This window comes from Mastigoproctus giganteus, chromosome 13 (genome assembly GCF_048544385.1).
Source record: "Mastigoproctus giganteus isolate SK-2022 chromosome 13, ASM4854438v1, whole genome shotgun sequence".
NCBI lineage: Eukaryota > Metazoa > Arthropoda > Arachnida > Uropygi > Thelyphonidae > Mastigoproctus > Mastigoproctus giganteus.
In genome coordinates this window covers 19,067,390-19,083,878 of record NC_143587.1, presented here as the reverse complement: position 1 = coordinate 19,083,878, position 16,489 = coordinate 19,067,390, and the positions used below count along the sequence as shown (strand labels likewise).

Here is a 16,489-nt window from a genome sequence, read left to right as displayed (position 1 = left end):
CATTAGCTTGAGCCTTTTGCTTTACTTCTCTGATATCCCAACAATATCTGCCTTTGATGTTTTGAGAAATATCTCAAATTCATCAAATTTATTCACCAAACTCCTAGCATTGGTGTACATGCAAGTATACATGCACCTGTTCCTATTCTTAGCTACCCTAACACAACTCATGTGTTTACTTGTACCACAATGACTCCCAGCAGTCTCTGAAATACCCTGCATATTGTTTTCCAGGCTGATAGTCATTCCAATGCAAGAATCACTTTCACCTCTGCCAGTGGCTACTGTTAATCTATTAGTCCGTGTATTCCCCCAAGCTAGCAGTTTTCCGACCCACCTAACACTGCCTCGATTAAGAGTATTACTCCCTCTTTTGCCTCTCAAACTGCTGCTGTAGAAGCGAATCATCTAATATATCCACAAAAGTCTTACTAGTGTGCAAATGACCTAACCACAAGTTCTACTTAATATCTCAGTAGTTAAAATCCCCCATTATAAGACATGTTGATTTAGTAGCTCACTCTATTTCTGTGTATAGTTGTTCATTGTACTGATCAGAGTCATTAGGTGTGTAACACCTAATGACTCTATCCTTATTTTTGCTACCCTTATTCCTACCCTTATTTTTCTTTTCTAGTGCTTATGGCATTTTTGTTTCATTTGTTGAGACCTCTTTTTTTCTTTTTTTTTTTTTCTTATTTGCTACTAAATCTCTCAAGTTTTTTTAAAAATATCAATTTTATTATATCGCATTCTTCCTGTTTTCTGCCCATTTCAATGCTGTTTCTTTCCGTTGACATTTTACCGTAAAAAAACAGAGAAAAATAATAAAATGCACAGTTTTGGACCGATATTATTCTTACCAAATCTGGGGCTAAACTAAACATAATATGAAATGAAGCGAAAGAAATATGCTATAGAAAATTAGGTTAACGGAAGCAAATGACTAAACTCTATCACTCGTGGTTTCCTAATCCAATATTTCACCAGATATACGAAGTAAAAAAAAAAAAAAAACAGAAATACTCTCGTAACATAATAAACATTTGTCTCAAATACTACCATTAATTTAAAAAAGAAAAAAATCACCCTTTCAAATTATTCCGGATAACTGACATTCTACTGTAATTTGTATATTCTTATCTAGTTGGAAGGGCTTTTTTTTTTTTTTTTTTGCCAGTGCAGCAAAAGCCTGTGGCTTCTTTACACTATGTGGTGAATACTGTTACTACTATTACTATCTTCTTGATGATTTTGTAACTTGTGTGGTACTTCATCTTGTAATCTTCCTTCCCAATTTAGTCATTTTCCCAGGTATTTAAAATTATGACCTGTTCTGTCATTTGCTTTTTGACAATTCCGAATTCATCTGACAGGGCTATTTGCAGTTGTCATAGATTTTGTTTTTCGCAATAACAATTATGTTTTCTAGATTAAGTATGTAGTCAAAAACTCTTATAATCATTCTGTTGATTCACAGGATAATTATAAGTGTGACTAATTTTCAAAATTAGTCAAGTACTTATAACCTGTGACAAGTGCTGGATTGCACTAAATTTAATAGAAAGTGACATTTCAAATTTGTTGCCAGATTCTATCAATGCTCTAATAAAAGAGCTGAAAACAACTCCTCACTTTCTAGTAACTGCAGTAACTTAGTGTAGGAGTCTTGATGACTGAGACAGAGATATGACTAAGCATTCACCTAGTCTCAAATCAGTGTTTAGCCTTTATTTTGCAGAATGGTAGTATTCTGTAAAATAAGACCATATGTGAGTAATATGTGAGTAATACAATGTATATAGAAAGGATAGACAGGACAGGAGGGGAGGAGAGGTTATGCTATTAATTAAGAAACACATAAAGTCAAAGGAAGTGAAGCCAGTTGACATCGATGGACAGGGCAGTGTCGAGTCAGTTTGGTGTGACATAAGCATAGGGAAATCAAAATTGAGAGTAGGAGTGTGCTATAGGCCTAATGACTCTGATGAGTATAATAATATATTGTACAGGGAAATAGAGTGGGCCAGTAAATCAGAGAGTCTTATAATGGGGGATTTTAATTTCCCAGATATTGACTGGAATTTGTGGGTTGGTCACTCGCACACTAGCAAGGCTTTTGTGGATTTATTGGATGATTGTTTTCTACATCAGCATGTTCTTGAGGCAACAAGAGGGAGCAATACTCTTGATCTGATTATCAGTAGTGATTCTTCATGCATTAAGAACCTGCAGATAAATGAACCACTAGGTGGCAGTGATCACAGTGTGTTGAAGTGGGATTTACTCAAGGAGGTAACTACCATCAGAGGTAAAGGGAAGGGTTTTTGTTTTCGTAAAGGCGACTATGATGGTCTGAGACAGTATTTAAATTCTATACAGTGGGACCAACTGATGATGTTACCAACAGCAAACTCAAAATGGGAAGCATTCAAGGAACTAATCTTGGTGGCTACCAGGCTTTACATACCAACTAAGAAATATTGTTCAAGGTTTAGGCCTAAATGGTTGTCAGATGGACTAATGAGACATGTGACAGAGAAGAAAAATGCATGGGATACATACAAATTAATGGGTGAAATGGAAGCCTATGATAGATATAAGTTGGTCTGTAACCAAGTCACAAAGGAGATTAGGCAGGCAAAGGCAGACTACGAAAAATCCTTGGCAAAGGATGCAAAGAAAAACAGAAAGGAGTTCTTTACATACTTGAACTCGAGAAGGAAAGGGATGAATCAGATTGGTCCACTGGATATTGATGGTTCAACAGTTGAGGATCCTGCTCAGGTGGCTAACAATCTAAACGAGTATTTTGCATCTACATTCACGCATGAGGAGTTATTCAGGAAGGAGAATGATGTAGGTAAAGTAAACATTGGCAGTGAGCTGGACGATTTTGTAATAACTGAGAGGAAAGTGGAGGAGAGATTGTTGAGGATAAACATAAAAAAGGCACCTGGGGTGGATGGGATCTATCCAGTTATATTAAAGGAGGCAGCAAAGGAAGTATGCAAACCCCTAGCCATAATTATGAGAGCTTCTTTGGACTCAGGGGAGGTACCCATAGACTGGAGATGTGCAAATGTAACCCCAATTCACAAAGGAGGATCAAAGGCTGACACAAGTAATTATAGACCTGTTAGTTTAACTTCTGTTCCAGGTAAATTAATGGAGGCACTGGTTAAAGAAGCACTGCAGGATCATCTAGGCAAGAATTCAGTTATAGCTCAGACGCAGCATGGTTTTGTTAAGGGCAGGTCTTGCCTGACCAATTTGATTGGATACTATGATGTAGTCACAAAAGAACTGGATGCAGGGAATAACTTTGATATTATATATTTGGATCTTAGAAAGGCTTTTGATACTGTTGCACATGGAAGACTGCTGCACAAATTGGAGCAGTGTGGCATTGGAGGCAAATTGCTGCTATGGATAAGGGGATGGTTGAGTGGCAGAAGACAGAGAGTGGTAATCAATGGACACTGCTCAACGTGGACTAATGTTATTAGTGGAGTTCCTCAAGGTTCAGTGTTGGGTCCATTGTTGTTTTCGGTGTTTATGAATGATATTGATGATGGGATATCAGGTTTAATGTCTAAGTTTGCAGATGATGCAAAGGTTGGCAGGGTCGTTAAGGACACTACTGACGCTATGCTGCTGCAACAGGATCTGGAAAGGTTGAACAGATGGGCTGAGAGGTGGCAAATGAAGTTTAACATTGACAAATGTAAAGTACTACATATGGGTAACAGTAACCCCAGAGCAATATATCAACTCTGCGGTACTACACTGACAGTGGTGGAGAATGAAAAGGACCTGGGGGTAATTGTGCAGGCAGATATGAAGTTCTCTGAGCAGTGCAGACGAGCTGCAAGAGTACCTCATGGTGTCTTGTCAATGATATACAGGAATTTTTCTAGCAGGGATAAGGAGGTGATTATTCCCTTGTATAAGGCAATGGTTAGGCCACATCTTGAGTACTGTATACAGGTCTGGAGGCCTCATTTCAAGAAGGATGTAGAGCTGCTGGAACGGGTGCAGAGAAGGGCAACAAGATTAGTAAATGGAACAAAGGGTTGCTCTTACGAAGAAAGGCTTAAGTTTTGCAAATTACAGAGTCTGGAGACTAGGCACCGGCGAGGTGATCCGATAGAGGTGTATAAGGCTTTGAATGGTTTGAGCATGCTCAATGCCAATGGGATTCTTCATCTTTCTCAGAATAATCACCTCAGAGGGCATAAATTCAAATTGAGGAAGGACGGATGTCGGATAGATGTGCGGAAATTTGCCTTTGGCCAGCGGGTGGTTAGTTGGTGGAACCGACTTCCATCACTTGTTGTTGAAGTTGATAGCCTAAACAAATTTAAAGCTCAACTGGACAGGTATTTCGAACGAACGGAGGGGTGAAATGGGAGAGGGGTTTTTTTTTTTTTTTTTTTTGGCTGATGCTGAATAAGCTTGCTTTCTTGCATCATATGCCTCTACTAATGCTAATGCTAATATGCTCATTAAAAATTAATTAATTATTTAACATAGCATACTGGTTTGAATGCAGGTCAGAAAAATGAGTGTGTATATGATTATTAATAAGCATTATATGACTTTCTGAAAGTGATAAAGCCCAAGAAACTTATAGGGAAACAGAAATCCAAAGAAGAAAAAATTAGTCAAGAAACACTTGTCATGATGAACCAAAGACGACAAATGAAGAGCGAGAAAAACACTGACAGGGAGAAAATTGAGTATACTGAGTTATGCAAAGCCATTAGAAAGAGACTCAGAGAGGACATAAGAAGATTTAACACAAGAAAAGTAGAACAAGCATTAAGGGAAAACAAAGGATTTAAATCAGCAGCCATGAGCAGTAATACAGAAAGACAAATGATACTGAAACTGAAGAATAGCGATGGTGTACTTATAAACAGCAGAGAAGGCATAATTCAAATAGTAGAAGACTACTATAGAGAATTATACAAGGAGCGAGGGAATGATACCAGCAGTGGGGAAGATGGATTGCAAAGTAGCAACACATACGACATACCCGGTATTCTTCCTGATGAGGTAGAACATGCATTGAAGAAAATGAAGAATCGGAAAGCCCCGGGGGAAGATGAAGTTACTGTAGAGTTGTTAAAATTGGGAGGAAGAGACATAACACAAAAACTGGCAAGGCTCTTCACAAAGTGCATTAGAAAAGGTGTGATGCCTAAGCAGTGGAATAATGCAATCATAGTTTTGCTGCATAAGAAAGGAGATAAATCAGAAATTGGAAATTATAGACCAATTAGCTTGTTATCCCATATCTACAAGTTGTTCACAAGGGTCATTACTAACAGATTAGAAAGAATACTTGATGAGAATCAACCGAAAGAGCAAGCTGGCTTTAGGACAGGATTCTCAACTATGGATCACCTTCACGTAATATCACAGCTAATGGAGAAAGCAAATGAATATAAAACACCATTATGCCTGGCATTTGTGGATTATGAAAAGGCATTTGACTCCATACAGCATAAGGCAATGTTTGGGGCACTGGAAAGACAAGGCATAGATACTCCATATATTATGATTTTGAAGAAAATATATGAGAGTGCTACATCCTTTATTAGACTAGACAAAGACAGTAAGAAATTTAAAATCGAGAAAGGAGTCCGACAAGGAGACACAATATCTCCGAAGCTGTTTACTGCTGCCCTTGAGGAAGCTTTCAGAAGATTAGACTGGTCGCAGAAAGGAGTCAATGTGAACGGAGAGTACCTAAACCATTTACGATTTGCAGATGACATTGTGGTCATAAGCCACGATCCCAAAGAATTAGAGGAAAATCTTAATCAGTTATGCACAGTTAGTAAGGATTTTGGACTAAAGATGAATATGGCTAAAACAAAAGTAATGATGAACAAGTATGCCACGGAAAGGGAAATAATGATTGAAGGAGCAGTAATTGAAAAGGTGGAGTCATATACTTATCTGGGACAAGTTATTAGCTGTAATAATGATAAATGGCTGGAAGTCAAGAGAAGAATAAATTTTGGATGGATAGCATTCAGGAAATATAGTCACATACTGAAGAGCAATATCCCAGTTTGTCTGAAACGTAAAATAATGAACCAATGTATACTCCCCACCATGACTTATGGAAGTGAAACTTGGGCACTCATCAAAAGAATGGAAGAGAAGCTAAGAACTACACAGCGAAGAATGGAATGAATTATATTGGGAATCAGACTGTTAGATAAGAAGAGAAACACATGGATTAGGCAGCAAACTCAAGTAAAGGACATTCTTATCAAAACTAAAGAACTAAAATGGTCTTGGGCAGGACACATAGCTAGAAGACATGATGACAGATGGACTAAGAAAATAACAGAATGGTACCCAAGAGGAGCTAGAAGAAAACCTGGAAGACAAAGGCGGAGATGGATAGATGAAATTCATGAGTTTTTGAGTAGTAAATGGATGGCCAGTGCTCAAAACAGAAGGAACTGGAAAGTTGCTGGAGAGGCCTTCATCCTGCAGTGGATTGAAAATGGCTGATGATGATGATGATGATATGACTTATTTCTAAAATTTAAAGATATGGCATATATTAATATGTCATATCTTTAAGGAGGGGATATCGTCCTCTATGCAGGGATAAGGAGGTGACCAATTGTATGGTACTACTGCCACACAATTGGTACATGTACTGTACGTTTTTTTTTTTTTTACAGGGCAGTGGAGAATGAAAAAGACCTGGGGATAATTGTGCAATCAGATATAAAGTTTTCTAATAGTGCAAACAGGCTGCAAGGGTAGCTCATGGTATCTTGTCAGTGATATATACAGGAACTTTGCTAGTCCCCTCAGGTGAGTAATTGGAGTAAGAGGAAGAATGCCATCAACACTAGCTTGCTCAAACCATTTAAGGCCTTATACACCTCAATCAGCGATAAGGAGGTGATTATCCCCTTTTATAAGGCAGTGGTCAGGCCACACCTTGAGTACTGCATACAGGTCTTGAAGGCCTCATTTTAGGAAGGATGTAGAGTTGCTGGAGCGAGTACAGAGAAGAGCAACGAGATTGGTGAATGGAACAAAAAGTTGCTGTTACCAAGAAAGGCATAAGTTCAGCAAATTGCTGTGTCTGGAGGCTAGGCACCTTTGAGGTGACCTGATTGAGGTGTGTAAGGCCTTGAGTAGTTTGAGTAAGCTCAGTGCTGATGGGATTCTTCCTCTTGCTTCGATTACTCACCTGAGTGGACATAAATTCAAATTGAGGAAAGATGGTTGTAGACTAGATGTGTGGAAATTTGCCTTTAGCCATGGGTGGTTGATTGTTTGAAGAAACTTCCATCTGTCGTAGTAGGCAGATGGAAGTTTTTAATAAGTTCGAGGCAGAACTAGTCAGACGTTTGGGTGAAATGGGAAAGGGTGTTTTTTTTTTTTTTTTTTTTGGCTGATGCTATATAAACTTTCTTGCATTATATGCCTACTAATGCTAATTCTAAGTGTTTCAAATATTAAAATTTGATCTTAATTGTTTCATTGCAGTTTTACTTTTTTATCATTTCATATAATTATCAATTTTTCCTTAAACTTAAATGCTAACTATTTTGATTCTGTTTTTCTTTATTCTTGTTGATAACTGCATGTATGCTGACATTCTTTATTTAAAATTTCTTTTCTAGCTATGCGGCCACCCATAGCAAGCCCAACACGTATCTTTCCACCAGTAACGTTGCCTACAGCTCAGCCCGTATTGCCCAGTTCATACATAGCACCTAATGCTGGATTAGTGAATTATGCTCCTCCTCCACCCCCACCACCAGCAGGCTATCCGCAGTATCCTTTCCAGCAGTTCACTTCCCCACCTCCTCCTCCTCCACCAGCAGCGGTGGTGAGTTGTGATGATCTTGTAAATGTTAGTAATTTCTTTCACTCTTTGATATGATGCACATGTGCACGTGTGCACACACAGTGTATATGTGTCTGTATGTATGTGTGTGTGTGTATATATATATATATATATATATATATATATATATATATATAGCTTCAAAAATGCTTTCCCGTTTTTGAATATAGTTAGCAAAATGGCAGTTTTAGTTAATTATTCTTATAATCACAGATATTCCTCTTTTTTTTTTAAAGTCTGTATATAAGAAATGATTCTGCTATTATTTTTCCATGTTAATCTATATAATATTGGTGTATATACACCATAGAAAACTCTTAAATGAAAAAACTGTGTTTGTAGTGTGAAAGGGCATCATTTTATCTGTATCACATATTGTGCTCATCCTTCACAACGAGTTGCTATGTATTGCCCTACCTCGAATAAGTAACGCTTCACTAAAAGAGAAGACTATTGGTTACTTATTCTAAGTGGGCACCACCCAGACAGCACCGTTTCAAGGCTTGTTGGCCCTTCATCGGTGGGTGGGCAGATACCCTGATATTGCAGACATGACAATCCAGTTGTGAAGATAATCACACAATATGAGAGATGCCAAAAGGTGTACATAATAATGTTAAAGCAAAGTCAATGCAGCAAGGCATCATATGTTGAAGAGTATAAATAATCTATAAATAATGTTATATTATCTATATAACAAAGGAAACTACAGTGGGGAAGAATTCAGTAGCAGATGGTTCATATATTAACTTCAAAGAAAAAAAATATTCTTCCAGGTCTAGTCTGATCCATAAATTTCCTCCTAGCCAAAAAGGTATATTCTCTTAAGCTGTGTGACTGCACAAAATGCTTATGCTGCTGTTCTCAAAAATTTCAGAGGGCTGTAAAGGAGCAGGGAAATTGATATGGTGTTATTTCCTTGTGACAGTGCTCCTGTACACACATCACATAAAACAATTATGAGATTGGGTTCCTGGTATTAAACCAACCGTCCCACAGTACAGACTTGGTCTCCAGTGATTATTTCCTTATCATTAGTAGAGGCATATGATGCAAGAAAGCAAGCTTATCAGCCAAAAAAAAAAAAAAAAAAATCCTCCCATTTCACCCCTCTATTTGTTCCAAATGCCTGTCCAGCTCGGCCTTAAATTTATTTAGGCCATCAACTTCTACAACAAAAGATGGAAGTCCTTTTCAGAAAGCTGAAGAAACATCATGAATCCCAGCCATTTATGACCCCAAGGAAGCTGTAAATGGTTTTTTCAGAAATACCTTTTCAGGTATTTCCTCTTTGCCTCAAAATGGAAGACTGGTATTGAATTCAAGGGGTATATTTTGAGGAAAAAATGAATAAAAAATGATTAGGTTGTCCTGTTATTTTTGTTACCTGGGTAGCTAATGTTTTTGAGTGACCCTCATATGTTATTGTTGATAATCTGTAAAATTTATTTCAAAATTAAAAGAGCTCTTAATGCAGAGGTATCTTTATTATAGTAGTTCTCTTAAAATTCTTTGTGCTTTGACTTAAGTGTTATTTGTGTGCTGTTATTAATAATCTTAAACACTGAAAAGGAAAGTGCAATAATAGCCAATCCTTCAGCAATCAAATACTACATGTAAAAACACTTTAAGTAGCTATAAAGGGTACATAAAGGTTGTCCAAATCACTAAAACCCTTAATTTGTTTATACAGTAATAATGCTAGAAGTATTTTTAAAAAATTAATGAATTTTAGCTTTTGATCACATAAAGTAATGCTGGTGTGGTTGGGCTACTGAGACCTGGTCCCCATTGAGAGATACGAGATGAAGAAATTCATTTTAGTGAATATTATATATTAAGGAGAGGTAGGGAAGGACGAAGAGATGGGGGAGGTTTTTTTTTTTTTTTTATGAAACCCCCAAACATGAGAAGTATTAGAACCTTACTTAGTACCGTGCATGGGTTGGAGGTTGAGAAGACAAAAGGTGATATATGGTGACATTAGACTTTAACTTCTGTATGTAATTTTCAGGAAATACGTATGAAGGAAGGTTGTTCCAGAAAACAGCAGTTTTATGGAACAACCTTCCTTACACCTGACAATTAATTTCAGTTGAATGAATAAACGAGAAAGATGAAAAGTTGGTTCTGTGAGTTTGAAGTTAGCATTAGCATTAGTTGAGGATCCTTCCTCAACTAATGCCCATAATCACCTGAAAGGGCATAAATTCAAATTGAGGAAGGACGGATGTCGGATAGATGTGCAGAAATTTGCCTTTAGCCAGTGGGCAGTTGGTTTGTGGAATAGACTTCCATCACTTGTTGTTGAGGTTGATAGCCTAAACAAATTTAAGGCTCAGCTGGACAGGTATTTCGAACGAACGGAAGGGTGAAATGGGAGTAGTGGTTGTGTTGTTTTTTTTTTTTTTTTTTTGGCTGATGCGAATAAGCTTGCTTTCTTGCATCATATGCCTCTGCTAATGCTAATTTCACCCATCCAGTCACTCCAAATGTTTGTCTAGTTCAGCCTTAAGTTTATTTAAGCTATCAACTTCCACAGCAAGAGATGGAAGTCTGTTCCAGCAATCAACAACCTACTGGCTAAAGGCAAATTTCCACACATCTATTCTACAACTGTCTTTCCTCAGTTTGAATTTATGCCCCCTGAGGTTCTTAGTCTGAGCAAGCGGAAGTATCTCGTCAGCATTCAGCCTGCTTAAACCAATGAAGTCCTTATACACCTCAATCAGATCATCTTGCAGGTGAGTCTCCAGATGCTGCAACTTGCAGAACTTAAGCCTTTCTTCATAAGTGCACCCCTTTGTTCCTCTCACCAATCTTGTTGCCCTTCTCTGTACTCATTCTAGCAACTCTATATTCTTCCTAAAATGAGGCCTCCAGACCCTGTTCCACCTATCCTTTTTGCATACTATATTCCCCGTCTCCCTGACATTAGAGTCACCAACAATAACTAGTTTTTGTGGGACCAGCACATTCTGCCTTGGAGCCATTGTGTTGCCTGATGCACAGAAGTGAGCTCTGGCATTGAGTTGGGCAGCTGAGAGCTTGATGGGCTCCCTCGTATTAATTCCTTCGAGGGCATTTACCCTACACCTCAAACTTTCATAGACACCCATCAGAACGCTGAGTTGGTGCCTAATTTCTTCACAGTAAATGGATGTTAGCATCACGATAAGAATGATATCTTGAATAAATCCCAACGTGGGTTTGTAAAGGGGAGGTCATACCTAAACGTTCTGGTAAATTACTGTGATGTTGTCATTGGGCAGTTGGATGTAGATAACAATTTTGACATTTATATAGCTACACTTTAGTAAAGTTTTTGATATGGTCTCACATGCAAGAATATAAACTGGAAGAATCCAGTACAGCAGTAGAAATATCTGTGAATAAACAACAGCAGGCTGAATTAAGATGACAGAGTGAGGTGCTTAAACAACTGGAGCAGATTACTGAGTATAATTGTCACAAGATGATGGAACAATTAACCTCTGCATTTAATGCAGGAGGTCTGGAGAGGCGCCTCCGTAGCCAGGTGGACAGGAGCAGCAGTGCGTAGCACACGCTTCTTGATTAGACCGGGGTTCGAGCCTGTGTCCACCAAATACGGAGGATGCGGACAGGTCAGGAAATGACCACCGCATATCCCTGGAGCAATATGGCCTTAGTTGCTAATGCTCCTAAAAGCCAAATAACAAACAAACAAACAAGGTCTGGAGACATGTCACCATGGAAGAATATGCATATATGGAGGAAATCACACAAAGTACTGAAACCATCCTGTTGTTTACCAACAGTACAAGCTACTGGAGGGGGCATAATGATGTGAGGACAGGTTTTCATGGCATACTCTTAAATCCCCTGAGCCCACTGGAAGGCATTGTCTGTGTCAGAACCTGTATGGTCATCTAACTGTATTGCTTATCAGGTACACCTGACAATGTTTCATGTTTATACCTATCGGCAGGGATACTTTCAAAATGACAATGCAACCATATATCACACCAAGCGTGTGCAAGAATGATTTGAGAAACATGAGAAGCCTTCAAGCATTTGTGCTGGCCATCCCGATACCCGTGTCTTCATTCCATTGAGGATCTGTAGAATGAATTGGAAAAGGTATGTTTATCTGCAGATATTCTGCTCATGTCACTGCCCCATACCTTGTTCTTGTTGTGCCAGTGGTAGTCCAACACTATTATCTCCTGATGGACCTAATAAAATAAATAGCCAGAAGTGTGGAAGGATGGAGAAGTGAGAGAGAAATTTAAATGGTATTGCACATATTAAAGAATTGAAGGTATTATAAATAAGTTAAGTAGGCATATACTTTTTAATTTGTAATGTTACAGAATAATTTTCTTTTCAGCCACCACCTCAGGAAATCTACCGAGGAGGCATTACATACTATAACACACACAGTCAGCAACATTCTCGAGCGCTGCCTCAAAAGCGACCAAAGGCTGCAATACCTATAGTTCCTCCTCCAGAAACTGTGAGTTTCTTATGTGGTTTATTCATAACACAAAAAGTTTATATGAATCTGTGTTCTTTTTTTCTTTTTTTTCCCTAATTCATCCTTGATACACTTCATTTTAACTTGGCACTGCTGTCAAAATACAGTGACCATAACCTCTTCCAATCTGTCAAAAATATTCCAAAAATTATTCCATTCTGTGTGTTAAAAATATTTTTGTTCAACAGAAATATAACAATTTTCTTGTGCCAAATGGGTGGTGGGGGGAACAAAAAACTAACTGACCGACTGAATTAGTAAGTAGTCTTTACTGTTTTTATAAAAAAAAAGTATAACAGTACTTCAAAGTTTATAATAGAACTTTGTTGCTGTATAATTCTGTACACAATTACCATTACAGTTTCACCATAAAAAAGTACTCAGTAGAAAAGTTCTGGTTAAAATTTTAACAAATGAAGCATATTTTTAGTATATTAAATCAGATTGTGTTACAGATTTTCTGCTGCATATTTATATTCATAATTATCATAAAGTTCTTTTAAATTAGTGACAAATAAAATCAAAAATGCTACAATCAGTTGTTCCTTACATGTCACTTTTAATATTGCTCTTGAAATACCTAGAATTGCATGGGTCACTGTGGAGAACGAAATTATTTGTGGACAGCAAAGATAATTATAATTGTTAGATGAATCAGATAGTGAATGACATGTTTCAAGATTTCGTTTATTAGTATTAGTAGTAGCAGATAATGCAAAGAAAAGATGCTTATATGGCATCAGCCAAAAAAAAAAAAAAAACCACCCTGCTGGATAACTAACTAATTCAGCAGTTTTTACAGTACTCATTAGGGTGAATCCAAACAGTGTTTTATGTAAAGTTTTGAGAATGCCATCCAAATGGAGCTGAAGTTTAAGATAACCAGAAATGCCAAAAAAAAAAAATTAAATTAAATTAATTAAAATAAAATAATTATGGCAGACCTAAAAACTGCAGTAGCAATTGTATTAAAAGATCACATCTGTTATCTCTGGATGGCTGGGTTTATGTTGGAGAAACAGGGGCTCCTGTGGAGGATTAGACCACTACAGTGAGCCTGCCACTGGTGATGGAGACGGTTGAATAGCAAGATCACATCTGTTATCTCTGGATGGCTGGGTTTATGTTGGAGAAACTGGGGCTCCTGTGGAGGATTAGACCACTACAGTGAGCCTGCTGCTGGTGATGGAGACGGTTGAATAGAATTGAATAGCAAATTGTTTCTTTGCTAATTGAAGATATTGGTTCGGACTTCTTCTGCTGCGCTGTGTATTCTTTAGTAGGTAATGAAAGGATGCTACATCCCCTTTTCATTCCATTACTGCATGGATTTGTATATGGATTGCGTCAATTTCCTGAGCAGTGCTATTCTTGATTATGGCTTCACAATTAAAATTGCCTATGTGAAGGGTACATCAGCTGCATATACGTATTATGGTTACAAAGTCCTTGACCTGTCCTGGTTGTGATTTTACATAGTGAATGCAAAGTCTACTTTCTGTGGTGAGGTGAAACAGTTAAATATTTCCTTGTGAGAAAGATATCCTCTAATCAAGACCATCAGACTCATTATCAGCTTTAGTGTGAAATAGCTGTTTCATTGATATATGAACTAATGAACTGACATAAAATCCAAATTGGGGGTATTATATTGATGCCGTGTATCATGTTATGAGTATGCTGGCGGATGATCCTGGCTGTCTCCATCTGCCAGGAATGATTACCAACTAGTGGTACTGTATGTTATGCTAGAAATTATGTGTACAGTATTGCAGTAGTGGTGGGGTTGCCAGGAAAGTGGGCTGGGATTGCCTTCTTTAATAAAAAAATAAATAAGTTCTTGTTATCTGATTAATTTGTGTGACAAAAATGGGAATTGCATGCCTCTACTGTAAAAGTGGATGAATATTTAACATTAGTATTAGTAGAGGCATACGATGCAAGAAAGCAAGCTTATGCAGAATCAGCCAAAAAAAAAAACCCACCTCCCATTTCACCCCCTCCATTCGTTCCAAATCCCAGTCCAGTTCAACTTTAAATTTATTTAGACTATCAACTGCCCGCTGGCTAAAGGCAAATTTCTTCCCCACATCTATTCTACAACTGTCTTTCCTCAATTTGAATCTATGCCCCCCTCAGATTCTTAATCTGAGCATTAATCTGAACTTAAGCCTTTCTTCGTAAGAGTACCCCTTTGTTCCCTTCACCAGTCTTGATAATTTATATGCATCCCATACATTTTTCTTCTCTGCAACGAGCCTCATTAATTCATCTGACATCCATTTAGGCCCGAACCTTGAACAGTATTTCTAAGTTGGAATGAAAAGCCTAGTAGCCTCCAAGATTAAGTACCTGAAGGCTTCCCAGTTAGAATTCAACATTGATAACATCATCAGTTGATCCCACTGTACAGAATTTAAAAACTGTCTGAGACCCCTGTAGTCAACTTTATGAAAAAAGCCCTTCCCTTTAGCCTTGATGGTAGTTCGATCTTTAAGTAATTCCTATATCAGTACATTGTCATCACTGTCACCCAGTGGTTCCTTTATCCGAAAATTTTTAATGCATGAATAATCGCTGCTGATAATCAGATCAAGAGTATTACTCCCTCTGGTTGCCTCTTGAACATGCTGCTGTAGAAAACAGTCATCCAATAAATCCAAAAAAAGTCTTGCTAGTGTGCGAGTGACCAACCACCAAGTTCCAGTCTATATCTGGAAAGTTAAAATCTCCCATTATAAGACATTCTGATTTACTGGCCCACTCTTATTTCTCTGCACAATTGCTCATTATATTCATCAGATTCATTAGGCCTATAACCCACACCTACTCTCATTTTTCCTTTCCCAGTGCTTATGTCACACCAAACAGACTCAATATTGCATTGTCCACCAACATAAATTGGATGCACTTCCTTAGATTTTATGTGTTTCTTAACTAACAGCATAAACCTGCCTCCCTTCCTATCCTGTCTATCTTTTCTGTACACATTGTACTCCCCAAATTCCAATTCTGCACTGCTTATATCTGTTTGACACCACATCTCTGATATCCCAACAGTATCTGCCTTTGATGTCTTGACTAGCACTTCAAGCTCATCAATTTTATTAACTATACTCCTAGCATTGGTGTATACAAATATACATGCACCTGTTTCTACTCTTAGTTACCCTAACACAGCCCATGTATTTATTTGTTCCACTATGACTCCCAACAGTCCTGGAAATCTCCATTGCCTTGCTTTCCATTCTGCTGCTCATTCTAATAGAAGCAGTGCAAGAATCACTTTTGCCTCTGCCTGTGGCCACTATTAACCATTTAGTCTATGTATCCCACCCCCTAACTAGCAGTTTTCCGATCTATCTAACATTGCCTTGAATCAGCAAATATTCTTGCACCCTGTCTGTTTATATTGTTGAACTAGCTCATCCCTGTAAAAGCAGTCTCTCCTGTCAACAAGCACAGACCAGGCTGAAAAAAAATTCAACCTCTTGAGCCTCACATAATCTCTCCAGGGCCAAATCGATCGACAAGGCTCTCATCGTATGCTCCCTCCTATCGTGTCTGGGCAGAATTGCAGGCACTTTCACATTCAACCCTAACTCGCAATTTTTTTTTTTTTCAAATTGACCTGTACTTGTTAAGTAAATCTGCAGATCTTGTACTCTTAATGTCATTAGTTCCAACGTGTACAACAATATCACCTTTTGTGCCCTTAAAAGTTATCTGCTCTACGTCATCAAATTTTGCCCCTGGCAGACATATCCTGGTCCTGTTCCTCCTATCCTTTTTGCATAGTATATTCCCTGTCTCCCTAACAAATAGAGTCACGAACAATAACTAGTTTCTGTGGAACCAGCACATTCTGCCTTGGAGATTGCCTCTCTTTTGCCTGATGCACATGAGTGAGCTCTGCCACTGAGCTGGGCAGCTGAGAGCTTGATGGGCCCCTCATATTAAAGGGCATTTACCCTACACCTCAAGCTATCATAGATGCCCATCAAAACACTCAGTTGGTGCCTAATACTTGACACTCTAGGCATCTAGCACACACAAAGACATCCTCCTTGACT

At 38.1% G+C, this 16,489-nt stretch overlaps 1 protein-coding gene across 1 annotated transcript in view; it reads left to right on the top strand.

Moving 5' to 3' along the window:
• Positions 1–16,489, top strand: part of LOC150075830 (uncharacterized) — a 184,005-nt gene that overhangs the window by 154,974 nt on the left and 12,542 nt on the right. The window contains exons 9-10 of the mRNA XM_090387456.1: positions 7,671–7,879; positions 12,270–12,395. Coding sequence (XP_090243582.1) covers positions 7,671–7,879; positions 12,270–12,395 — 335 coding nt within the window. The remainder of the gene's footprint in view (positions 1–7,670; positions 7,880–12,269; positions 12,396–16,489) is intronic.